General features: G+C 45.4%; 1 protein-coding gene across 1 annotated transcript in view; it reads right to left on the reverse strand.

The window, feature by feature from the left end:
* Window positions 1–27,320, reverse strand: part of MUSK (muscle associated receptor tyrosine kinase) — a 79,610-nt gene that overhangs the window by 16,309 nt on the left and 35,981 nt on the right. The window contains exons 7-10 of the mRNA XM_084832153.1: window positions 17,663–17,826; window positions 7,269–7,535; window positions 2,665–2,840; window positions 1,642–1,665 (exon numbers count right to left, since the gene is read on the reverse strand). Coding sequence (XP_084688279.1) covers window positions 1,642–1,665; window positions 2,665–2,840; window positions 7,269–7,535; window positions 17,663–17,826 — 631 coding nt within the window. The remainder of the gene's footprint in view (window positions 1–1,641; window positions 1,666–2,664; window positions 2,841–7,268; window positions 7,536–17,662; window positions 17,827–27,320) is intronic.

The raw sequence follows: 27,320 nt of genomic DNA on the forward strand, positions 1-27,320 counted from the left end.
ATAGGAAGCCACCTTACACTAAGTCAGAACACTGGTCCATGGAGAGAGCAATCCTATGGCCGCTAGACACTGTCTAGCGGGCCATAGGATATGGTCTATTCGGTTCCTGGAGAACCGACCTCCCCTCTCGTCCATGCTGCCTTGGAGGAGGTGTGGAGAAGCCCCGCCCTCCACGCTTGGAAGATGAGTGCAGAGCGATTGAAAAGGGGAGGGGCTGGGGGGTGTTCCGGGGTGGGGAGAGCAGAGCTGCGCGTACGACACATCCCATGTGCCATATGGCAGCTTCCTCTCCTGGCCAGCCCCCCCACCGCTAGACAGCCGAAAACAGCTGTCTAGCGAAAAAGAGCAATGCAGGAGAGGTGCAGAGGGAATGATCCCCCCGGGCCTCTCCTGCCTTGCTTTGGATAGGCAGTCGCCTCCGACGCCAGCAGCGGCCACATATCTACTTAGGATTGCGCCCTTAGATTTCTATGCTGATTGGCAGTGGCTTCACATGGTGTCAGAGAGGAGTCTTTTCAGACCTATATGGCAATGCCAGTGATTGAACCTGGGACTTTTCCGTGCAAAGCATGTGCCCTACCACTGGCCCTTGGCTCAGGCAAATATTCTGGGGTTTCTATTTGTTACATTACATTATATTCTATTACATTAGGATTTATAAATATACTTGGGGTCAGACTTAAACATTTTTAAGTCCAATTGATATCAACAAGAGAGACATAACACATCCTTAATTCTTCCCATTGAAATCAATGGAACTTAAAATGCTTACCTTTTTATGCATCGGCCCCATAGTTTCCTTTTCCTTCCCCAATCAGCAAGGAGATGTGGATTTTCTGAAAAGTATTCTAGGGTCAGCTGCCTTCCAGGCACAGCCCTGAAGTCTTATTGATAGCGCAAGCCCCAGCCTCATTGCTGCAGAGTGGCAGGGTGAGAGGTGGGGGAGAAAGCCTTTATGATGGAAGGAAGCCTTTATGGAAATAAGGTTTGAGAGCCTCTCAATCGCCCAGCTCATATGTAAAACTAAACCATACTAGAATACTAGAATAGGCATCCTCTTACCCTCCAGATGTTTTGCCCTACAGCTCCCATCACCCCAGCCAGCATAGCAAATCGTAAGGAATTATAGGAGTTGTCGTCCAAAATTTCTGGAGGGCACCATGTTGCCTATCCCTGCTATAGTGTGATGTACACAACCCTTGGGCTCATGCAATCTCCCATCCCCTCTCTTCCTCTGGCACAGCTGCAAGGAGACTGGAAGCATCTATTTCTGCTTTCAACTATTACTGTTATATACAAACTGGAACTGTGGGTAGTGTCAACTTTGGTTTATTGAAACTAGCCAGGATATTTAACCATGGTTTAAAGTTGGCTTGTTTAAATTAACCGTAGTTAACACTAACCACAGTTTGTCCAGACATAACAACTGTCGTTAGCTGAAAACAGAAACAAATGCTTCTGATCTCTTCCTTGCAGCCACACAGGAGGACAGAAGTGTGCATGGCCATGAGGCCCATGCACATAACGCTAAACTATGGTTTAGTATTTCATGCAAACGCAGTCTCCATCTCAAGCTAGGAAATACCATGCATGAGAAATATATTCTAATAAAATATATTAGATCTGAGGAGAACTACTTACTTGTTGTATCTTCCTTTTTAAGATCTGAGGGAGGAAAAAAGACACAAGCAAGATATAATCAGCATATATATGAATGATTCTGAGATGCAGCTGCTTGTTGCTGTTTTTTAACATGATGTGATTTATAAGGTCGCCAACTTGTCAACCAGCCACTATGGCTTGTCTTCAACCCAACTTGATATACAGATATTTGCAAGTGATTATGTTTATCACCATGCCATGAAAAGTTTCATTTGCTAATTTCTGTGTGTCGAGCTGTTGTTAAAGGCCCCAGAACACGGGATATAAGGCGGACACACACTATTCTGATTCAGACATATTCATATATATGCTGAGGTTGGGAAATTTCACAGGAGCACAGCTAGGTTTGCGGTGTCCAGAGCAGGTGCCTATACTTTTAAATGCATCAAGACACTGAGTAAGGCTTAAGCTGCTGTGCTGCCAGACCCATTTTGCCCCGCCTGCTCTGGAACAAACTTAGACGCAAACTAAGTGTTACCTTGAAGACATATATAACAGCTTTCTTTATTACTCTCTAAAGTAAGTGCAGGGCCCCCAATTCAGATTAAAACCATAGTGTGGAGGGTGGGGAGGCTTTAACCCTTTGCCCTTGCTGTGGTCCCAATCCAGATTCGGGAGCAGGGGGGGGGTTGTAATTTTCATTGCCAAAAAGGGATCCATTTCACTCTTTTTTTCTAATGAAAATTACAGGCAAAGAGGGCCTAATCTGGATTAGAGCTACAATGGTGGCAAAGGGCTAACTTCCCCCTACCACCTGCACTAGGGTCCAATTCAGATCAGGGCCCTGCACTTACTTTAGAGTAAGTAAGAAAGCAAGTAACGTGTAGCTTGGCCCTTAGAATCCTGTTCTACGCAACAAGCAGCGGAGGAAAGCCCAGAAGGAACTCCAGATTGATAGTTAGTGACCTTGCAAGGTTGCTTTCAGCTTCAGCACAGCTCCTTTTAAGGGTTATATCACACAATCATAACTTAAGATCATGGCCCAGTCATTGAGCCACTTACCAAAATATGGAATCCTCGTGCAGGCCTTGGGGTCCTGGTGTATGCTGGGAAGTCTGTTGCACTCTGGCAGGGTTAGTAACATCAGTCCAGGTTTGTAGATCCCTTTGCGGGCATTTTCTTCCATCGAAAGCCATTCCTTAAAGCAGTAGAGATCCTTTACAGCAAGGCAATGCTCTCTACATTGTTTTACAAACAACAGTGGAATGCCACAGTCAATGATGTGATGCAAATATTGCAGTATCAGTGGATTGCAAATAGTATACAAGAAGGTCATCAAATGATGTATGTCAGTATTCTTGCACTAATTCTGATGCTCTTTTATACTAGCTGAGGATCTAGTCCATACATCAATATTATCCTGCCCCTTATCCTAGATTTCAATGGGTCCTGATGCATTCATGTGTTGTACGTAGTTTTGAAATGCTACTTTGAACCTCATTTTCAGTGCCACTATCCCATTTGTGCCGACCGGGTAATACCCGTATTGCTGATATACTTCCTTGGTTTTCTATGCTGGTGAGCAAATTCCAGGGGTTGGAGAGCTGCATTGGCCCCTGTACCCCACCAGGGGCCACACCCTTGCCCCCATCCCTGCCAAATTTGCTTGGCAGCAGTGGCAAAAAGGGGCTATTTGGCTTTAAAATAGCCCGGTTTTGCCATCGTGTCACCAAATTTTGGTGGCAAACTGCTGCGTTATCCTTTTAAAAGGGGTTTATTTTGCCCCCTTTTTTCTGCTGCCACCTCACCAAATCTCAGTGCAAAACATGGGGGAGCTGGTTGTGGCCTGCAGGCCACGTGTTGCTCACCCTTGCTTTAAACGAACACTTTCCATGTTAAGTTTAATATGTCTTGCCTTGTAATTCAAGAATACACCCATATGGTTTTACTCTTCAGAGACTCTCGAAAAACCCCAGTCCTCATGCCAGCAGTGGGTCCAGTGTAAATTCCACTCTCTGAAGAACATTTGATGACAACACAGGACTATTCTACACCACAATGTGCCCTCTGTTGATGGCAGGGGCTTCTTCTGAAATTCTGCTTTGACATTAAAGAACAACGCTCAAAGTTTCCATTTAGACACTCCCTAAGAATGTGTCCGACTAAAGCAGAGGGAGTGAGGGAGATGGCGAGCCCTACTCCACTGACCTGGCTGGGACCAATTACCAATTGGCTCCTCCTCTACCACATCGCTCCTCATGAACGGTCATTCCATCTGATCATTATATAACTTCATTATGTAACAGCATGAAAGGGTGGGTATCTCAATTTGCTCATCTTCTTCTTCCCTCCCACCCTTTTTTCTCTTTTACCTCACATTTCTTAGACTGCAAGCCGTTCTTATAAAATGTAAACTGCCTTAAGAGCTTTGGCAGAAAGGCAGTAAATCCAAGCCATTAATAAACAAATAAGAATGACTTTTGCCCAAGTGCTCTTGTGAAGCAGATGGGGATAAAAAATACTGTTGCATGAATTTAAAGAATTATCAATATGAACTGGAACGATACTCTTTGTCACTTAAGGCAACTTAGGGCACAATCCTATCCAGATCGGCGGCTGCCTCTGAACTCAGAGGCGACCGCCTCTCCAATACAGAGCAGGAGAAGCACGGAGGGGATCATCCCCTCCGCACTTCAGCCACCCTGCATTTGCAGCTAGACAGCCGATTTAGGCTCTCTAGCCATGGGAAGGCGGAGCGGGGACACGGCTACCGGACGACACATAGGATGCTCCATACTGGCATTTCTGCCTTCCCCACTCCGGAATGCCCCCCGGAACGCCCCCCAGAACGCACCGTTTTCGCCGCTCTGCACTCCTCTTCCAAGCGCAGAATGCAGGGCCATTCCAGGCTGCCTGTGAGGCAGCGCGGGGAGAAATCAGTTCTCAGGGAACCAACTTATCCTATGGCTGTCTAGCCGCTGGCTAGCCGCCATAAGATTGCTACCTTAGTAGGCCAGTTATAGCAAACCCCATGGCAGTTAGGAGATTCATAAAAAGGAATTGTTTCTACTTCTTCACCACCTGCTAGCTATTGGCTGTCTAACAGTCAACAGCTATGTACATTGACTATAATTTATTTATTAAGGGCACAAACCTATGTATGTTTAGACAGAAAAAAAGTCCTACAACTCCCAGTATTCCCCAGCCAAACTGGCCAGCCGGGGAATGCTGGGAGCTGTAGGATTTTTTTCTGTCTAAACCTGCATAGGATTGCTCCTTAAATGTATAAATCATATCTTCCACCTACTAGGCACCCGGGGCAATTTACAATAAAAATATCATTAAAACATAAAACAAAGGAGCAAAAACCATACCAACCATGCAATCTAATTCAAGAATAGCATTATAATAAAAATGGAAGAGCGTTGTAGAACATTTCACAGCATTAAAACCTCAGTGGAACAGAACACTATTTACTGCCCATCTAAAGCAAAATAAAGAAAGAGCTCATTTCACCTCCCTTTGGAGAGAGCTCCAAAAAATCAGGGTGCACTACTAAAAAAGCCCTGTCTTGAGTAACCACCAACCTAGCCTCTCTAAGTGGTTGGTCATATAACAGGGCCTACAATGATGATCATAAAGTGTGGGCAGGTTCATACAGAAGGAGGGAGTCCTTCATATATCCTGGCCCCAAACTGTTAAAAGCTACAGAAAGATATATGCTGTATTCTATCAATATCTAAGGCTACCAGCAGTACATTGCTTTCCTATCAAAACATGCAATCACTGTTGGCCTGACCTATTCTGGGAGAATCAGTTCAAAAGAATGAAATGTAGCGCTCTATCAATTTCTTGCACTGGGAGGTCATAGCCACAAATGACAAGATAAGTACTGTTCTAAACAAACCACAAAGCCACTCTTCTTACTTATACTAGCAGGTGGTGGTAACAGTCATGGGCTGGCCCCATGCAAGCCTCTTGGGAGAAAACCTATTTAGAATGGATTTGGAAAGGCTTAATGTTTTAAGAATGACCTATGAATCAACGCACATGCATGGGACGAAAGGTGCAAATATTTATTGGCCAGGATCCAAGGAATTGTGCCCACAATGTGCAAGCCCCTCACCCTACACCATGCTGAACAGCTTTGGAAAATCAGGGGCACACCCAGAGCAGTTTGTGATATTAGGGTGTGTGTGTGTGTGTGTGTGTGTGTGTGTGAGAGAGAGAGAGAGAGAGAGAGAGGACACTGAGGATATGCAAGCCTGCGGGTTCATGTAAAAGATTTCTCTGAAGCAATGCCATAATAAATACAATGACAAAAGTGAGCATTTAACGTGGCATAATGGAATAAAGGAAGCAAGGCCAATGAAAACTCGTGGTCTATGTCTCTGTGTGAGAGAGTGCGCTATCATGTTTGTGTCCTGCTTATGGGCTTCCCACAGAGCATCTGGTTGGCCACTGAGGGAACAGAAAGCTGGACTACATGGGCCTTTGGTCTGATCTAGCAGGGCTCTTCCGGTGTTCTTTTGCAATTCCTCGGCCCTGATAACCTAATTAGTTTAGGACCGTTGCAGTACTCCAGTCTAGAATTCCACATCTGCCTTCATTTATATAGATGTGACTCTTCCAATGAATATTTAGTCTGTATCTTTATGTCCTTTCCTTACAGCAGTGGTGGGGAACATGGAGCTCTCCAGATGTTGTTGGACTGCAACTCCCATCTGTCCTAGCCTGCATAGCCAATGGTGGAGAGCTGCATTCTAACAACATCTGGAGGGCCACACGTTCCCCATCCCTGTTTTACAGCTTTTACCAGATGTACGTACCAGATAGAAGCTTTTGATCAATTTCATCATCCTTATAATTTTATGTAAAGCAAACTATGAGGGGGGGGGGAATGGATGCCAAGCCTAGCAAAGTTTATGTTAACAAAAGTTATAATCATTTCCTATAGAGAGCAACTACTAATGCCATTTGTTGGCCAGTCACATTCAGGATCACTGTATCTTATTATAATCAGTGTTGAAGTGGAGCCAGGGCTCACAGGAACACGGCACCAGCACTTTTTTATTTACAAGGGTGCTGACTTAATCTGCCATCCCCACCCTGCCAGACCTCTCTTTCCCTCTGAGCTTAGGTGCAATCTTCACAGTAGTTGGGGGACTGGGGGAACAAATTTTCCCAGCAACAATATATTGTTCCTTGTTGTAATGCAAAGTATTTTGGGGTGGCTTGGTCTTGAACGAGCAATTAAGACCCATTAACTTTACAAAGGGCCTGCTACATGAGATGAAAACTGCTACTGCCTGAATTTTGGGGATGTCCTTGGGGCCATGGCTATGGAGATCTCCTTGGGGCCATGGCTATGGAGATCTCCTTGGGGCCATGGCTATGGAGATCTCCTTGGGGCCATGGCTATGGTTATGTCATGATGAGCACCTGCACGTCAAAGTTTACCGCTACACCACTGATTACAATAGTACTGTCATATGGGAATCATTCACAAAGTCTGACAGTATTCTGTTACTGTCTCCCCATGAGCATCACATTTTCTGGGAAAATTTCTCCTGTGCCACGCATACCCTACCCTTTCTGCATGATGCAGCGAAACTGTGCAGGGCAGGGCAAGGACCAGATTTATTCACTTTGCTCACTTGTGTTACCTGCAAACGGGTTTTGGAGCAGGTCCGATCCTGGAGGGACTGCACTCCTGGAAGATGTAGTGACACAGCAGTGACTCAGCTGCTGGACGGCAAAAAGAACTCACTGTTTTCAACTCAGTCCATGCTGTGCGGACAAGCAGTTCTTGGGTCTCCTCTGGGTCTCCGTAGGATCCGTTGAAGAAAACAAACACATCCTTTGCCAACAGAGCGCTACACACCTCTCCTTGGTATGTGCTGCAGTAGCCTGCATCGCCTTTGTAGAGTCTGCTGGTGGGAGAAACACACACATACACACATGCTCTGTCTAGTGAAGGAGGTGATAACAAGGCTTTCAAGTTTTACTGCTGTTTGTGATAGATTAGCATAGACTCTATGCCAGGGGTGTGGAACCTCCAGCCCGGGAGCTACATATGTTCCTGCAGGGGTCCCCCCATTTCCCCTAGCCCCACCCCTTTCCCCCAGCCATTAATCATTTGGTGGTTTCTCAGCTTTTCTTCAGTATTTCCCCATTCTAAAAGGTTGAGATGCCTCTCCTTTACTTACTGACGGTAAGAGCTCTAAGCTAAAATATGCTGGTATTTCTGGTATTTTGGTCCCACCACTTTTGCCCTTGACGCTTCCCATCACTGGAATGCCCCACCCCCAAAAGCTTCTCTGAAATGGAATTCGGCCCTTCAGGCTGAAACTGTCCATGCCAAGGAGGACATCCCAGAATGAGGAGAATAATCAAGGAGAGGCTAGATCCTTCTTCCCTTTTCTTTCAAGGGGCTCACGCTAGCAGTTGAAATGGTAACACTTCTTTGCAAGATGGTTTGCAACTTTAATTAAAAGTTAAAGATTGCATTTCAGATGGATGAAGACCTTTTATTAAAGTGCCATGTGTTTTACAAGTGGAACCTATGCAGTCAGAACTAAGCACCACTGAATTCAGTGGCGCTTACTCCCAGGTAAGTATGCATAAGATTGCAGTCACCACCTGTAAACTTAATTCTGAGATTTGGAACAGTTTGTTTGCTTTTTGTTTCACTAGGCAGGAACTTGTTGCCTTCAGAAACTAGGAGATTTTAGGTACCTGGGTAATTTGGCTGAATCCTGGGCTCACCTGCCTACTCTTTACTGGGAGTACATGCTTTTCATGCAGAAGGTTCCAGGTTCGATTCCCAGCATCTCCAGGTAGGGCTGGGAAAGGATCCTTCCTGCCTATAACCTCGGAGAGCCTGTGCCAGTCACTATCGACAATACTGGGCTAGATGGACCAATGGTATAAGGCAGGAGATATAAAGAGATATAAGGTATAAGATGGACTCAGTATAAGGCAGCTTCCTATGTTCCTATCAGAAACAACCTCATTGTTCCCCATTATTGCTATAAGATCAGAATCATGAGCGAAATCTCCCTCATAAGAGATTTGTGGTAAGAATGAAATCTGAATGCCAATAATCCAAAGATCTCCATCACTGGATAAGACATTGTCCAGGCCTGGATCCCTAGACAAAGTCTGGCACATCACAATAGGAAGCTAGGTTCCAACTAAAAGACAGAAAGTTCCAATGTAAATAGTATAGGAGATTGAAAATATTTGAGATTTTGTTCTCTTATCTCTTGCTTTCTCTAGCGCAATATTGCAAGCAAGTCCAGAAAAGTTACAAGACCACACGTTACTAGTTTTCACTAACCCACTTGCCCACCCTTAGCAATGGTAGCCATTTGTGGCACATAGTCTGATATTTAAAAATAATAATCCCTTTTCCAGTTTGCAAATGGTTTCCTGCTTGGTCTCATGAAGGCATTCTTGCTCATCACAAGCAACCATGGAAGTGTCTATTCCCAAGTCTGCCTTCTTCTGCCCCCAACTCTGGCCTAGCGAACACCTACAGGCACAATTCTGGGGATCTCTGCATTCGCTTCAGCTACAGATGTATCAATGAGCGATGTTTGTGTTCACCCAGATTCTCTGAACCTCGGCTCACTGCTTGTCTCTCCTTGATTTGCACTCATGGTTGCAATCTGTTTGTTTTGTGCGAACAGGAAAACTGCGCAAAATGAACACAATTGAATGTGAAAAGTGTGCAGAACACCCTCAAATTTGCACAAATATTCAAAGTTGCAGAAATTTTCCCCATAGACTAAAGCACGAAAGGGCGCATTTTTAAAGTTGCACAATTGTGAACATTATTCTTATCAAAATTCGCATTTCTTGAATTTGAGCAGATGTTCAAGAATTTTCTAACACTTTCAGAGAACACCTTCCCCTCCTAGCATTCACATTCGGGGTTGCGAACAGGGCATGCTCAGATGTTTTGCAAACAGAAATGAAATTCTCCTATGTCCCTAGCTTCAGCTCAACTTAAGGAAAATGCAGGAGGACAACACTTAGCTGGATCCACCATTGCTGTTCATTCTGTGACTGTTTATATGAAGGTCACAGAGTTCAGTTTATATCAGTCCTAAATATTTGGAAATGCTAGCTTAGCTATCTACAACTTTGTAAATATGTCCTTCCCTCAGCTGACATTCATCGACAATCTATTTGCCTGAAGGACAGTGAGCTGCCTGCTATTGACAAAATGACTCAAGCATTTCCCAACACTCAAGCTTTCATATATGAATCCCATCTGTAGGAGCACTGATCTCTTCACACTCTCTCTCTTTCAGCATTCCATCCCAGGGTTGCAACTCGCATCCTAAATTCCACTTCTTTGGGTATTCAACCAGGGTTGAATGTTTTTTGCTCGTATAAAAGGAAGCTATTAATCATGATGGTAACATGATAGCAGTGTTAGATCCCCATGGATATAGCAGACAAGCCAAGAATGATCTTTCTACTTGTGCTAAAGGCTACTCCATCCCATTTCATGAATGATACACACACATTACCTGCAGCTTTCTTTACTACTAGGTCTCACTGTGTCAAGGGCTGGTTTCCTAATCAGTGCTACAACTGGGGCTTGTAACAAAATGTAGCAGTATATCCTCACCTTTTAACAAGGGTGCCCCTCTTCAGGGTGCTAGCTAGCCGTCAATGCTTTCCTCAAGGACACCAGAAGTCCAGTTTTGGACTTCAGCTGTCCTCAGGCCCAGCTAGCATGGCTAATGGTCAGGAACGCTAGGAGTTGTAGTCAACAACATCTGGAGAGCACCAGGTTGGGGGAGGCTGCTATAAGCCGTAAGGGGCTCAAAAGAGCATTCCGCCTTTCTTCCCTGGTTTCCTGCTGTTCTTTCCCAACTGGCTCCTGGAGGCCCCAAAACACGCTCAGCCCTTGTTGGGCTATTTGGGGCGAGTTTTCCCTCTTTGAGTTGTTCTTTGTTTGCTTACTTTTGCATACCTTAGGATTCACCCAAGCAGGCTGATACCTCTCCCTCATGTTTCTCAGTGGCTCTCTTTTGGCTCCAATCCTATCTGCACAGGGACATTAAGTTTCCTATTAGAGGGAATGATGGTGACAACTTCTAACTATTTTGTACGGTCTTAACTTTGTAAGGTCATCACCATCTCCTTCAGTCTCTTTTCAAGGGAGGATTGATCAAAACCATGATTTAAATCGCCACGGGAAAAGGCTGATTTCAACCACTCATTTCAATCAAGTCTCTCCATTGGTAATTCATGTAAATGAATATATTACTAGCTGGAAGGGCTTTTTTGTATGCCACCTTTGTAGATCTGAAGGCCACATTTGATATGATCAAGAGGAAGAAGCTTTTATGTTTGATGCAATTAATCAAAGCTATTTATTCTGGTACCTGTTTCCAACTTTAATCCTCCCCCTAAATAACACCATTCCCCAGACAAGCAACCCTGCTCCATTCTTAATATTTTTCATAATTTTTAAAATTTTATTCAAGCAGTATTTTATTTAATCAATATGTTGCCTGCCATAGGAGGGAAAAGAAAGATATCCATTTTTATGATGCTTTTGTCACATAGCCAAGTTGGGCTGCACAGGACCCACTGGATTCTTAGGTACTTTCAGTAAACAGCATTTGCTGAAGATTAATTGTGAGAAAAGACAAAGTGAGTTTAACTGTAAACCACTTATGCGTAACATAGGACAATAGGAAGCTGCCTTAAACTGAGTCAGATCAATTGGTCAATCCAGCAGCTAGCTTCTAGCTCAGCAGCATTGCCTGCACCGACTGGCAGCAATGGCTCCCCAGACTTTCAGACAGGCCTGTCTTTCCTTCCCAGACCTACCTGGAGATGTTAGGGGTTGGGATTTTTGCATGCAAAGCATGGGCTCTGCCATGACTGTCAACTAAGTGGAGACATCGTATTACGGTGGTTCCGGTCCTTCCTCTCTGGCAGGTACCAGAGGGTAGCACTGGGAGAGGAGGTGTCAGACCCGTGGCTGCTCACATGTGGGGTGCCACAGAGTTCCATCCTCTCCCTGGTGCTATTTAACATCTATGTGAAGCCGCTGGGGGCTATCATCAGGAGGTTTGGGGTGTGGTGTCATCAATATGCGGATGACACTCAGCTCTACCTCTCGTTCAAATCTTCACCAAGGTTGGCTGTGGAATCCCTGTCTAAATATCTGGAGACGGTGAGTGGCTGGATGGGGAGGAATAAGCTGAAGCCTGACAAGAACGAGGTACTTTTCATGGGTGACAAGAGTAGGCTGGGGGATATTGACCTGGTGTTGAATGGGGTATGGCTACCCTTGAAAGACCAGGTCTGCAGCCTGGGGGTCATTTTAGACTCCCAGCTGTCCATGGAGGCTCAGGTGTCAGCCGTGAGCCAGACAGCATTGTACCAACTCCATCTGATATGGCGACTGCACCCCTACCTTCCCGACCACCTGCTCCCATCGGGAGTACATGCCCTGGTCTCCTCTCGTCTAGACTACTGTAATGCGCTCTACATGGGGTTACCCTTGAAGACAGTTCAGAAGCTGCAACTGGTGCAGAATGCGGCGGCTCGCCTGATTAAAGGCAGCCGCCGGCGTGATCATATCACTCCGGTGCTGAAGGAGTCACACTGGTTACCAGTTGTTTTCCGGGCCAAATTCAAGGTGATGGTTTTGACCTTTAAAACCCTATATGGTTCCGGCCCAGCCTATCCCAAGGCACACCTCCAGCAACACCAGACATGCCATTTAACAAGATCAGCCTCGGATGGCTTTCTCTCTGTCCCATCAACCAGGACAGCTAGGCTGGTGAGGACAAGGGAGAGGGCCTTCTCTGTGGTGGCCCCAACTCTGTGGAACTCCCTCCCTAGGGAACTCCACCATGCCCCCTCTTTAATGAGCTTCTGCCACGCACTGAAAACTTGGTTATTCAGGCAGGCATTTGGGGTGGGTTAGGGTATTTTTAAATAATGTTTTAATGTATAATTTTATTGTTTTAAATTGTACCATTGTCCATCGCCCAGAGTGGCTGGGTAACCGGCCAGATGGGTGATTAAGAAATTTAATAAAGAAATAAAGAAATAAAGTGAACAGGCATATCTACGGTGCAATCCTATGCATGTTTAGACAGAAAAAAAGTTCTACAATTCCCAGCATGCCACAACCAGCAAGTGGCTACACAAACATTTCTCCTTGGCAATATCCATCCCAAGATTACTCACCTCCATTCTATAGGTACAGGCACAAGATCCATCCAAATAAACAGTTATGTTTGGGAGGGGGAGAGACACAGAGAGACAGAGAAAGAGAGAAATGGTCAGTGCTATTTGTGTTGTACTAAAAACATATTGTTAGCTTGAAAGAACCACATTGCCTTTTTCTAGGCAGTTCTAGGCAGATGGAAGTAAGAAAAATATTCCTGGATAAATAATTGCTCTGGTTCAGCTACAAGGCACAGATGCATGGAAGCAAGCTTCTAGCTGGTATCCCTAGTTAGATGAAGAACCCACACAAAAGAAGAGGGGGGGAAGATTCTGTGCATTGTTCCTCCTCCAGTCCAGCTGGCAGAACTAAGATGGCCATGGGCAGTATCTAATGGGGCACTTATCCCCCGCCAATTCTTTTGTGCACCGCTGTTTCCCTTCTGCAAGCAGTGCCCACTGCCCACCGCTTGCAGGACAGAGATCTCGCGCTTGCAGGGGCAACTGGAAATGAGCAGAAATGCTACTTTCTGGGATGGGGCAGGTCACCAGGGCTCACATAAGGGAACTCTGCAACCTGCCCCCTTCCAGACATGAGCGTTTCTGCTGGTTTGGGGGCTTCCTCTAGGAAGCGTTAAATCTCTGTTGTGCAAGCCCACTTGCACAATGGAACCAGTGGGTCCCACTGCTTGCGCAACAGAACTGGTGAGGCTGCAACAGATTCAGCAGGAGCACAGGTACCCCCTTGGATACTGCCCATGATGTACTGCTTTACAGACAACAGTCCTCTGTTTGAAGCCATCCTCTGTTTGAAGGCCTGTCCAATCCAAGTCTGGTGTAACATCATTTTCCCTCAGCCCTTCAGGTTTCATTAACGTATGCTCAAGTGCAATAGAGCATGCTCAGTAGCACAAATTGAAGACTGGTCTCCTTTCTCTGCCCACACTTCCTATTAAATTCCATTATTCTGATCAAAAGATGGATCAGATAAATCTAGATTTGGGGAAAGAGGACCAGATCCTGTTCCATGTGTTATTTAGCACCTGAATACATCTGAATTACAAACAGGGAAAGCCTACAGTGATGTTTATTAAGCAGAGCCGGCCCTCCTATGAGATGGAGTGAAGCCTCTGCTTCAAGCAGCCGAGCAGGAAAAGTGGCAGACTGGGGAAAGTAGCTGCGCTGCTGCCCAGTCCCAACCGCAGCAGCCAGCGTGGGGTTTGTGTCATGTTTGCAGTGCTGCGCTGGGGCTGCTGCTCTTGTTGCTGCAGCTTTCTTCTCCGACCGCCTGTCTCATAGGCCAGCTACCGAGCCTCCTCCTCCAGTGGCTATCCTGCCCCTGAGAGAAAACCACTGCCAGGTGATAATAAAAGGGGGTTGTCCCTCTCCTCTCATTACCCATTATCATTTCTTTTTTCATGTTGTTTGGCTGCACTGAGCAGCGTCACTAGGGGCACAGGCAGGGATGTACGGATTGTGTTAAATCCATTCCATCTGAGTTTCATCTTTCTTTCGTTCCATCATCCATTAACTGATGGAATCATTGGGGGGGGGGGTGTTACCAGAATTTAGTTCTATTTGTGCTAATTCACACCAGTGCTAATGCAAATTAATGCAAATTCACCACCACCACCATGGAACTGCAAAACCATTCCACAAGTCTATGAAATCTGTGTGACTCAGAAAAAGGCAGTCCACTGCAGAATCTGCAGGTCAAATTCATAGAAATCTGAATTTATTTATTTATTTATTCATTCATTCATTCATTCCATTTCTATACCGCCCAATAGCCAAAGTTCTCTCATTTTATGAGAGTTCTCGTGAACTCATTTTAATCCAGTGCGGATTTCTCCAACATCCTAGGCAGAACTTTTAATGTGCCAAATGAGACCTGTAGTCTTTGCATGACAGGCAATACTAATGATAATGATAATACTTCTAAAGTGCCTTTTGGGATAAATTATTCTCTCAAGGATAATTTGGGGAGGATAAATCAGGATAAGTCGTCCTCCCAAGGCAGTTTTTGTCAACCAGTTGACAAAATTCAATCAGTGCAAAAGAGGCAGCTGTAACTCTACTCTCCACAAGTAATCTTAGGATGGACATCTGGAATAAAGATATTTTGAAGATATTTGACAGGCGGCCTGATCCTAGGCATGTTTATTCAGAAGTAAGTCCCACTGAGTCCAGTGGAGTTTACTCCAAAATAAGTGTGCCTAGAATTGCAGCTTCAGCCTGCCTTCAAGGACTGTAGCCACAGGGCTTAACATTCCCCAGGGCTGTACGTCTTCTTCCCACCCTCTTTCTAATCATTTTGCAATTATTTCCTGTGACCAGTTCAGTACTGTTTGGCATGCAATAAGGAGGAATGGGCAAATGACAGGTGAAGCCATTGGGCTGCTCAGGTGGCTTCAATCTGACTTCCTCAAGCTGGGCAGGTCTACCATAAGGCAGAGGAAGGGGGGGCGCCTCAGGCAGCTGATTTTAATTGTCCTGGCAGGGCAGCAAATTATTTCTGTTGTTGTATTTTTACTGCCTGGGAGTGGGAGGGGTGTGTTTGGGGTTTTCTGGCTCAGGTGCTTGACTGACCTTGGGTCCTCTGAGCCTTGACTGGGGGGATGCCACTTGCTACTCTGCCTCAGGCAGCAAAATCTCTTAGGCCGGCCCAGTTATTAAGGGACACCTTCAGTGGTGAGAAAGACCTGCCAAACTGGTGAGTAACAAGCACGCTCAGTCCTTCCCTTTGTATTCGGTGCCGTTACCCTGCCCGTACTGCCATAAAAAGGGTATCTTTATCCCCACACAGCAACCAGAGCTTGGTAATGATGTCATGCATGCAACTGGACTCACTACAGGAGAGGGGGAGGAGAGCTCTTACATCCCTATTTCAAGACTGTGCGGTCGCTAAGGCTGTGCCTGCACTTGGGGTATAGAAGAGGCTTAACTATTTGGTTTGTTTGTTTCAGGGTTCATATATGCTGTAGCTGGAGTGAGAGATCGTTGTTAGAAGCTCTCTGGGCGGTTCACAAACATTAAAACCATTATTGAAGTGTGATAGGGTACAGAAAAACGATGTTCATCAAACATCTGGAAACATTACTGTAAATGAAATCTGGGGTCTGGGGAAATGATGTTACATTGACTTAAAGATAAAGAAGCCCCATCAGAGGGGAAGGTGAGCAGCAGGGGCCCTGAAGTTGCCCATCCACAGGTGGCACCTCGACAGCAGGCTCAGCAGGCACACAGGTGACCTGGTCACAATCTTTGCCACCACAGTGAGATCCACTATACTTCTGTTTAAATTATAGTAATCTGCAGCTATACATACAAATGAGCAGATGCAAATTTTATGCAAAACAATTTGCAACCTGTGTCCCCCTTTGTCCTCTTTTTTGGTGATGTGCAAGTGGCCACCCTGGCCAGACGAGTTTGTGTAGAGCCGAATTAGAAAACCAGAAAATCCACAAGGATTTGGATTGTCTGTTTCCCAGACTAGTGACTAAAGGCGACTGCAGAGAATACAAAACCTAGCCTTCCCTGGTTTAAATGGAGCAAAGTATGATAAAGGGGAAGGATCTTTTTAAGGCTTTTAAAGGTATGACATACATGGAAAGCCCCTGTAAAGTTAGTTTTCGCATGGTGCTGTGATCTCAGAGTTCCCCAAGTTTTCACATGGTGAACTTTTTTCATTAAAATGCCACCGGTATGGTAAAACTACAAGTCACCATGTTCTGTCACAGGAGTGGGGAACCTCAGTCCTGGGGGCCAAATCTGGCCCTCTATGATTCCCAAGATGGCCACACACCCTTCCCCTGGCCCAACCAACTTCCCCCCAACCATTGATCATTTGGCGGCATCCTGGCTTTTCTGCAGTTCTTCCCCCATTCTAAAAGGTTGAAATGCCTCTCCTAAGGCTTAGTTACTGGCAGTAGGACCTTTAACCTACTGTTGTTGTTCAGTCGTTAAGTCATGTCTGACTCTTCGTGACCCCATTGACCATAGCACGCCAGGCCTTCCTGTCCTCCGCTCTCTCCCGGAGTGTGCTCAAATTCATATTCATTGCATTGGTGATGCTATCTAGCCATCATCCTCTGCCATCCCCTTCTCCTTTTGCCTTCGATCTTTCCCAGCATCAGGGTCTTTTCCAGTGAGTTTTCTCTTCGCATTAGGTGGCCAAAATATTTGAGCTTCAGCTGCTATTTTTTGTATGTTTGCCCCCCCCACCTCTTTTGCCCCACCCACCACTAGAATGTGGCCCCCAAGAGCTTCTATGAAATTGAATCCAGCCCTCTGAATGAAAGAGGTTCCCCACCCCTGTTCTGTCACCTTTCACAAGATCGCCACACACAAAAATTGAAATCAAAGGAACCTTGTCAAAATCAAAGGAACCTTGTGCAACACTATGAGTAAGGAAAAGGGTATTTTCTCAACATTTGGGGATTCGACATGTTTTCTTTTGAGACCAACATGCCTCCTCTCCTTATGAGTAATATTCACGATGTTGGTGGCTCGCTGAACTATTTTCACATGGCCGTTAGGTGATATTAATATAGTGCTGCATCACAGTTACTTCCTTCTCCTGGATGAGTTTACAGAGCGCTCTTAGGACACTGTAATCAGGATGGCAGCAAATATGTAGGAAATTATAGCTGTGCAACCTCTGAAGTGTAATAATAGAGGAAGAAATAGCTGGGAATGAGGTGCACTCCTAGATCAAATTTCCCCTGCTGCAAATTAAGAGGAAGCCAAGCTCTTCACTTTCTATGAGGTCTTTCTGTGTGTCTGTGCATTAAATCCCATGCTGGAGTTCAATGCCATTTAATCTTCCACAAGCCTCTTTCCTTAACACATACCTGATACATTGATTGTGGCTGCAGCTTTTGCAGTGCCATAAGTTTCACTGTGCTTGTTGGTGGCTATGCAGGTGAACAAACCAGGACGGGTGACATAAACTTGCAGCCTAGAATCAACCACTCTCTCTTTTACCGTTTCGACAATGGATCCTGCTGAGACCTAAAGCAAAGAGACAACAAGACTGAAGCACCGCATCTAAATAAAACAAAGGCATTATCTCACTAGTGAAGCTGGGAAGGGGAGATCCAGTGGGCAGAATGTTGGGCAGGGACATGGGTTCATTTTCTGCCTCTGGTCTTCGCTCATTTGGGGGCCTTGAACAAATCGCTGTCTCAGACTCCATTTCCCCATCTATAAAATGGGGGCGTTAAGGAATGACTTCAGGGATTGTTGTGAGACTGAGTGCAATTAAAGCCTGAAAAGCACTTTGTTCATTAAAAGAGCAATATCAGCAATGCTTAGGGTATATCTACACTACAACATAGATTCATTTATCTATTTAATTAATTAAATTCGCATCCCATGTTTTCTCCAAGAACCTTGAGTTGTCCCCTTTTAATCCCCTTGAAAAGCCTGTGAGGTAGGCTCATATGACACACTGGCTCTCCCCAGTGTCATGGCTTCTCCCAGTTAAAGGATCCTAAGAACTGGATTTTGGCAAGGATGCTGAGAGTCCTCTGTTGGAGATCCCTAGCCCTCCTTGGAGAACGACCATTCCCCGGGAGAGAGAATCACCGTCAAGCAAGTTTAAGCCTGTTATGTAGATGCACCCTTAAACTTCGTAGCATTGCAGATCACTGGCGTTTTTAATTACAAATACCCAGACCATTTGAACATTGCACCAGTTTCTAAAGCCAGTGTGGTGTAGTGGTTGGAGTGCGGGACTGAGACTTGAGAGATCCTGGTTCTAGTCCCCACTCAGCCATGAACCTCACTGGGTGATCTTGGGCCAATCATTGACTCTCAGTCTAATCAACCTTACAGGGTTGTTGTGAAGATAAAATGAAGAGGAAGAGGATTATGGGTTCCTTGGAGGAAGAAAAGTCAGGATATAAATGTAATAATAACATAAAAATTAAAAACCAATAAAAGGCAATATAGGCTGTTAAATTAGGCCTGATCATTTAACCTCATCCCTTCAGGATATTTACCTGGGGTGAACACTTCACATATGGAACTCTTGCCCCCCAAGAAATATGATTCAAAAAATATTTGAGTGAATAAGGAGGAGGTGTTAAAGAGTAAAAGATGTAGCACTAAAATGTAATAGCCTGCTCTGATTGACACCAGTGCTCAGAGACCCTCATTCCATTTTAATAGGGAGACGTAATTCCTACATTAATAAGAATGTTCATGGTAATGTTTAAAGCAAACCAGAAGCTGAAAAAGCACCTGTGTCAGTGAATTCACAGGGTGACCAACACAGGTTTCTTGTTTCTGTTTAAACATTTCACTTTGTTCGAAGCAAAATTTTAATAAAATATTTTCTTTCTTCAGAACTCACTTCCTTGGATTTAGTGAGCAGAAATTATTCTTGCTGGTGTGCAGAAGCAATTTCCTCAGGGCATGAACTTGGTTTTCCTTGAGTTCATCCAGGTGCTGTAATGTCTGAGCTAATGCACCAGATTTAATAAAATCCCTAGTTTAAACTGCTTTTCTTTATTTTTCCATGAGACGTCTGTAGACCTCTCTGCAGTCATAGAGGTCAATTATGTACTTTCAGCAGGGACAGTGTGTATTTTTTGCACTGAGAGATTCCAAATTCTGAAACCAGAGACTAAAAGTCTTTCCTGAGAACAAATTTGGCCTCTTAGATCAGTTGGTCCAACTTTTCTAATTGATTCCTGATGAACTGTGGTTATAAAGAGACTTAGATTTATATATACATGGCACTTTACAGTATGCATAGTAAAAGAGAGAGAGAGACTGAGAGAGAGAGAGAGAGAGAGAGAGTCAGATTCTTGATCCCAAGGTATTTATGAAGATGTCTCTATGATGGATGTGAAGGAGTGTGTATGGCATTGGGGGATAACATGTATAGGGATGCAAGGGAAGGGTCAGGGGGAGTAAATGAAAACTATTCCGTGTTCAAAAGCCTCCTCTTCTGATCATAAAAGCCCTCTTGTGCTATGCTGTGGTTTCTGAGCTTTGGCCTACACATTTTCTTAAACATATAAGGACTAGAGCCTTGTGGGAGGGTTTTTAGGTTTTGTTTTAATAGAAAGGGAAAACAGAGATTCTCCAGATCCTGTGTATGCCACCAAACTCTTTGGAATAGAATACTGTAATTATCATGGCCATTCAGTTGTTCAGATTCCTCTGACTTTTAGCAAAGTTGCTGCTCCACTGTTTTAAGTTTCATGTGGTTCTCCCCAAGCTTCCGTTCCCTTCTGTTCTTCTTGGTACTTATACAGGCTGCCCCTAAGCCCAAAAGGGGGTCGAGTCAGATGATTTTTGTGTACATGCCATTCTGCTCTGGCTGAAGACTTTGGAAAGGAAATGTGAGAGGTTGAAGAATGAGTCAGAGTGGTTCATTCTCAGCCTGGACCACACAGTGAAGAACGCTTTCCTTGCCACGTTCACTGATAGAACTCACAGGGATGGGAAAATCAGTTAGGAAGGCTTGAAAATAGCTTTAGTGTATGGGCATTCTCCTGCCAAGCCCTCTGTAGGTAAATCAATCTGTTACCACCTTGGCACAGCTAGCTTCAAAACAGCTTGAAAGGCAGTTAAGCATTGCATCCAGCAATTTACGTTCTGGAAACTAATAGAAAATAGCTGCAGAAAACCCTGTGAACATTGCAAGTAATTGCTTTTTTAGCCCTTCTAAGCTGACAGTTAGCTTTTCTACTTGAAATGCAAGACTGTTAAATTATAATTTCTTGTATACAGAAATCCCATGGCTCACTGTCAAGGAAGTCTTTTTATCTCTTAAAAACCCATTAAAAGAATTTAACCAAGAAGACACCAAGCATATACCTAGGCTATATGTTTATATAAGTTTTATAACAGTTTCACTGTCATGGCTTCCCCAAACAATGCTGGGAACTGTACTTTTTTGGGGGTACTGAAAATCCTCTATTATACTTAAAAATCCCCACTTTATACTTAAGTTTAAATTCCATTTAGACTGTAATTCATATACACACTTACCCAGGAGTAAGTCCCACTGGGTAAGCCCAACAGGGCTTACTCTAAATAAACTTGCATAGGATTGTACTGTTAGCTATCACAGCGAATAGCCATATCCTCCATGAAATTGTCCATAAAAGCCCACCTAATAAGCTACTGGCCAGACTCAGTGTTCAAATAGGTACCCTTTATTCCATCTGTTCCTGGCGAAGGATTCAGGCAGGCACTCACGCAACAAAGTTGTGCGTACCATATTTTTAAATGATTTGGTTTTGGAGAGCACAGTTGATTTTTGCCTTGCAGGCTTGAATGCCAAATCGCTGACAGCCCAACCCAAACATGGCTACAGTAAAGGAATGAACTGTGGATATGAAAGCTCTGCAAACAGAAGCAGGCCAAATGTAACACACTCCTCTACGGCCAAAGCCACTCTAGATTTCAAAAAAATAAATAAGCTCCATTGACTTTTCATGGTTAGTTGCCCAGTTTCATGCTTTCACATTATAGATGCAGTCAAATTCAGTGCTGGGATGGAATTCAGCCTCAGATCCACTGTACTAGTGGTCAGCTCTCCATCAATTTGCCAGCTCATGGAGACCCATTAAAGTACCATTATTGATGGATATTACAGGGCAACAGTCAGGTCTGGCCATGACATTTTGGGTGAAAAATCCATTTGGCTCCCCACTTCCCCTTTATTTTTCTGGGACACAATCGACTGGGAAGTTCTCCTCCACAAGAACCTTTGGAACTCTGGCTGTTATTTATTTCTAAAATGTGCTAGATGCTATGCAAAGTAGAGCAGAAGGAATTCCTGCCCACAGGCTTGCAATCTAAATATGGAGGGCACAAGAGGATTCAGGTAGTGGGAAGAGGCAAGGATAGGTTGTTAATTGCTGGGCTGAGGAAAAGAATCCAAATTAAGAGTGGTATGAGTGGTTCTACCATGCAGTGGTAGAAGAGACAAAGGAGACAGCGGCTAAGCGGTAAGTGGGCTGCAGGAAGCCCAGGGGGCTGCCCTTTATCCTTCTGAGTGGCTGTGAGCTCACCAGGTGCTTCTGAGAGCTCCAACTGAATTGGGGGGGGGGTGGCCTGAGTACTCCCAGCAGCTGAGTGGGCGGGAAGCTTCAGTCTGTTTCCCGCCTCCCAGCTGAGCAGAGCAGAGCAGAGCAGAGCAAGCTGCTCCAGCTGGTCCAGGGACTACAGAAGCAAGCAAGCGACCAGAGCGAGCGGACAGGGGGAGCAAACAGGAGTTGGCCAGGGGAGTTTGGCAGGGAAGGTCAAGGGGGAGGCACCTAACATTTTTTTTTCTTTTTTAACTAACTTTTTCTTTTTCATTTATTTGTCTTGTAACACACACTTCCACACCAGTGGGACTCTGCTTTTAACCTCTACTGAGTGGAGGAGCAGGCACAGGCTAGTCTAGAACAATCACAAAGCTAGACACAAAAAGGGAAAAGAGGCTATGGAAGGACAGGACTCTCCAGTGGTGGTGACCTGCAAGGTGTCTGCAGTGTTTGTTTTCTTGCCTGAGAACAACATGGCCTATACCTCCAACAAGTGCAAGTTGATCACGCTGCTGGAAGAAAAAGTAAGTGGACTGGAGCGGCGACTGTCAACCCTCCGGGGAATAAGAGAACACGAAGAGTTCTTGGACAGAATGGGGGAACTACAGCAGCAAAGGGAAGACCAGAAGCTTGAAGAGCAACATCAAGATGAGGCAGAAGTGGAAAATGCTGAGGAGAAGAAAAATGGAGTACAGGATACTCCTTGGAAAAGGGTGACAGTTAGGAGAAGAGGAACTAGACGCCACTCAGCACCAGGGGAAGCAGTGGAGCTGTGGAACCGATTCCAGGTACTTGTGGATGAGACTGGAGGACAGCCTGCAGAGGAAGAATCACAGGGGAACCTACATGAGAGTGAGCAAGAGGCTGAAGGTCAGTCAAACAGAGGCAATGAAACCCAGGCCTACAACAAGAAGAAGAGAAGAGTGGTAGTAGTGGGAGACTCCTTGCTGCGTGGGATCGAGACCCAAGTATGTCGCGAAGACCCTTGGACTCGTCAGGTATGTTGTCTCCTGGGAGGACGGATTAGAGATGTGACTGAAACGTTGCTTGCACTCATAAAGCCCACTGACAGGTATCCCTTTCTTGTCATCCATGTGGGAACAAATGATACCGCCAAGTGAAGCTACAAAGAAATCACGTCAGACTTTGAAGCTTTGGGAAGGAAACTCAAGAACTTAGGGGCCCAGTAGTCAGAAGAGGGATAGAAAGGGAAAGAAAAATACTCTGGGTGAATGACTGCTATGAAGGTGGTGCCAGCGCGAGAGATTTGGATTCTGGGATCACAGGCTATACTTCCTGGAAGATGGGCTGTTGGCAAGGGACGGGTTGCACCTCACAAAGGCTGGGAAGAATGTGTTTGGCCACAGCATGAAGAACTTCATCAGGAGGGCTTTAAACTGAATCCTACGGGGAAGGGAGATGTAAAGTTGGAGGTAACAATGGACGTAGGCTCATGCACTGCAACTGAGAGAACAGCTCTAATAGTGCCCAATAATAGTCTTCAGACACATGTAGGAAGAAAGCCAGACTATAAAACACATGGTCTTCAATGTCTATATACTAATGCCCAGAGTATGGGAAACAAACAGAACGAACTTGAAGTCTTAATACAAGAGGGAAATTATGACTTGATAGGTATAACTGAGACTTGGTGGGATGACTCTCATGACTGGAATACAGCAATTGAAGGATATAACTAGGGATGTACGAAAGTCACTTACCTTATGATGAAATTGATTCGCGGTGGGGGGGAGGCGCTCCGTCCCTCCCCCCGAAATTCTGGCTGGGGGGCAGGCGCCCCGTCCCTCCCACTGCGAATCCTGGCCGGCCGGGTCTGCAAATGGCGGCGGCCATAGCCGCCGCCGTTTGCGTCCCTGCAGTCAGCCATGATAGGCTACGTAAATTACGGCTGAGTAAAAAAAAAACACAACAACCGCACGTACGCAAATGGCGGCGCCTATGGGCGCCGCCATTTGCATTCCTTATTTTGGCACGTCTAGTCTATGTAAACATTTACGTAGACTACGGCGAAAATAAGGGGAACACAAATAGCGTAGCATCTACGCTATTTGCGTTCCCCTTATTTTCGCAGTAGTCTACGTAAATGTTTACGTAGACTAGACGTGCCAAAATAAGGAAAGCAAATGGCGGCGCCCATGGGCGCTGCCATTTGCGTACGCACGGTTGTTGTTGTTGTTTTTTACTCAGCCGTGATAGGCTACATAAACATTTACGTAGCCTATCACGGTATTTTTTAAAAATCTAGCCGTGATAGGCTACGTAAATCTTTACGTAGCCTATCACGTTTGTTTTTTTTTTTACTGGAAATGGTGGCGGCGGCAGCCAGTCGGAAGACTGGCCGCCACAGCTGCCGCCGCCGAACCGCCGCCGGAGCCGCTGCCACCGCCAGGGAGATTCGCCCAAGGTAAGTCCCGTCCCGGGGGGGGGGCAGACCGTTGGCATTCGGCCTCCCCGAGATTCGTGGCAAAATTCTCTGACATCCCTAGATATAACTTGTTCAAAAAGAACAGGAGGAACAGAAAGGGAGGTGGGGTTGCACTGTATATGAAAAATACATATCTCTGCACAGAAATACAGGAGGATGAGCTTGGTAGCCCCATCGAGAGCATCTGGATCAAAATAAATGGAGCAAAGAATAAAAGGAACCTGATGGTCGGAGCCTACTGCTGGCCACCCAATCAAGGAGAAGACGAGGATGAAACTTTTGAAAAGTGAATAGCCAATGTTTTAAGGAAGCATGATGTTGTAGTAATGGGGGACTTCAATTTCCCCGATATTTGTTGGGAGACAAATTCTGCAAAACATGGCCCCTCCAGGAAATTCCTGACTTGTGTGGTGGATAACTTCCTCCTACAGAAAGTAGAGGAAGGAACTAGAGGATCGGCTATCCTTGACTTGATCCTAACCAACAGAGATGACTTATTGGATAAAGTAGCAGTTACTAAGGATGGCAGAGAATTTCTACCCGAAACTTCGGGGGGCCGAGCGCCAACGTGTTCGGCCCCCCGAACAAGTTTCGGGGAGAAATTCTCTGCACCCCCCCCCGCCCCCGCACCCCCCCGGGACGGGACTTACCTTTGCCGAATGTCCCTCCCGGCAGCGGGTCCAGTTCGGCGGGTGTTCGTGCGGGGCGCCGCCGCCATTGCAATAAAAGAAAAAAAAAACACCCCCGTGATAGGCTACGTGACGATTAACGTAGCCTATCACGGCTAGATCTGCAAAGTCAGCCGTGATAGGCTATGTTAATCATCACGTAGCCTTTCATGGGTGACTTAAAAAAAATTTTTAAAAAGCGCGTACGGATAATGGCGGCCCCCATAGGGAGCCGCCATTCCCGTTCCTTATTTGGTCGCTGTAGTCTACGTAAAGATTTACGTAGACTACGGCGAAAATAATAAAAACGCTATTTTAAAGTCACCCGTGATAGGCTACGTGACGATTAACGTAGCCTATCACGGCTGACTTTGCAGATCTAGCCGTGATAGGCTACGTGAATCGTCACATAGCCTATCACGGGGGCGTTTTTTTTTTTTTTTAATTTTGGAGTTCGCGGCCGGGCGAGGCAGGAAGCCTCCCCCCACCGGCCTGAACTTCGCGGGGGGAGCAGTGAAGCGCCTCCCCCCCACCGCGAACAAGCTTCGACGACAGGTAAGTGACTTTCGTCCACCCCTAGCAGTTACAGGAACTCTAGGGGAAAGCAACCGTATTGTACTTGAGTTCTTGGTTCTAAGGGAAGCAAAAGCCGAGTGTAGTCAAATGCGTACCCTGGATTTTAGGAAAGCTAATTTTAATAAACTCAGAACAATGATCAGTAAGGTCTCATGGCAAGCGACGCTAACGAGAAAAGGAGTCCAAGATGGGTGAGAGCTTTTAAAAAAGGAAATTCTCAAGGCACAATTACAAACAATTCCAACAAGAAGAAAAGGTGGAAGACAACAGAAGAAGCCAATGTGGCTTCACAAAAAGCTTAGAGATGATCTGAAAACAAAAAAGGACACATATAGGAAGTGGAAAGAAGGCCAAGTAACAAAGGAAGAGTACAGCCAGGTAGCGCAGAATTGCAGGGATGGCGTCAGGAAGGCTAAAGCTGAGAACGAGCTGAGGTTAGCGAGGGATGCTAAAAACAACAAAAAGGCTTTCTTCAGCTACATGCATAGTAAAACGCAAAGGAAAGAAATGGTTGTTCAGCTATTAAATGAGGATGGCAAAATGATAACAACTGACAAAGAAAAGGCAGAGGTGCTCAATTCCTACTTTGGCTCAGTCTTCTCCCAAAAGAGGGTCTATGACCCCCCTGGCAAAGGTGAAGTACAGGCTGAAGGGGCAGGATTGCAGCTTGAGATCGATAGGCATATGGTCAAGGAACACCTAATTACTTTGAATGAGTTCAAATCTCCAGGGCCAGATGAACTGCACCCTAGAGTAATCAAGGAACTGGCAGAAGAACTCTCAGAAGCACTGTCTATTCTCTTTGAGAAATCATGGAGGACGGGTGAAGTTCCAGATGACTGGAGGAGGGCTAATGTGGTCCCTATCTTCAAAAAGGGTAAAAAGGAGGAATCTGGGAACTACAGACCAGTCAGTCTGACATCAATCCCTGGGAAAATTCTGGAGAAGATGATAAAGCAATCCATCTGGAAGCACCTTGAAAACAATGCAGTGATTACTCGAAGCCAACATGGATTTGTCAAGAACAAGTCCTGCCAGACAAATCTGATCTCATTTTTTGATCAAGTCACCGCCGTTGTGGACTACATTGTGGGAATGCTGTAGACATCATATACCTCGACTTCAGCAAAGCTTTCGACAAAGTGCCCCATGATATCCTGATGAGCAAACTAGCTCAAAGTGGGCTAGATGAAACAACAATCCGGTGGATCCACAGTTGGCTACAGAATCGGACTCAAAGAGTGCTTATCAATAAGACCTTCTCAAACTGGGGAGAAGTAACGGGTGGGGTACTGCAGGGCTCAGTCCTGGGCCCAGTGCTCTTCAACATTTTTATTAATGACTTGGAGGAGGAGGTGCAGGGAATGCTGATCAAATCTGCAGATGACACAAAATTGGGCGGAATAGCTAATACTTTGGAAGACAGAAACAAAATTCAAAGTGATCTTGATAGACTGGAGCGCTGGGCAGAAAAAAACAGAAAGACATTTAATAGGGATAACTGCCAAGTTCTGCACCTAGGAAAAAGAAACCAAATGCACAGTTACAAGATGGGGGATACGTGGCTCAACAACACGACAAGCGAGAAGGATCTTGGAATTATTGTCGATCACAAGCTGAATATGAGCCAACAATGTGATGTGGCTGCAAAAAAGGCCAATGCTCTTTTGGAGTGCATTACTAGAAGCATAGCTTCCAAATCCCGGAAAGTACTAGTTCCCCTCTACTCAGCACTGGTGAGGCCTCATCTGGAGTACTGTGTCC

Source organism: Heloderma suspectum, chromosome 2 (assembly GCF_057233095.1).
Source record: "Heloderma suspectum isolate Gila_16-S chromosome 2, 16-S_ref, whole genome shotgun sequence".
Classification (NCBI taxonomy): domain Eukaryota; kingdom Metazoa; phylum Chordata; class Lepidosauria; order Squamata; family Helodermatidae; genus Heloderma; species Heloderma suspectum.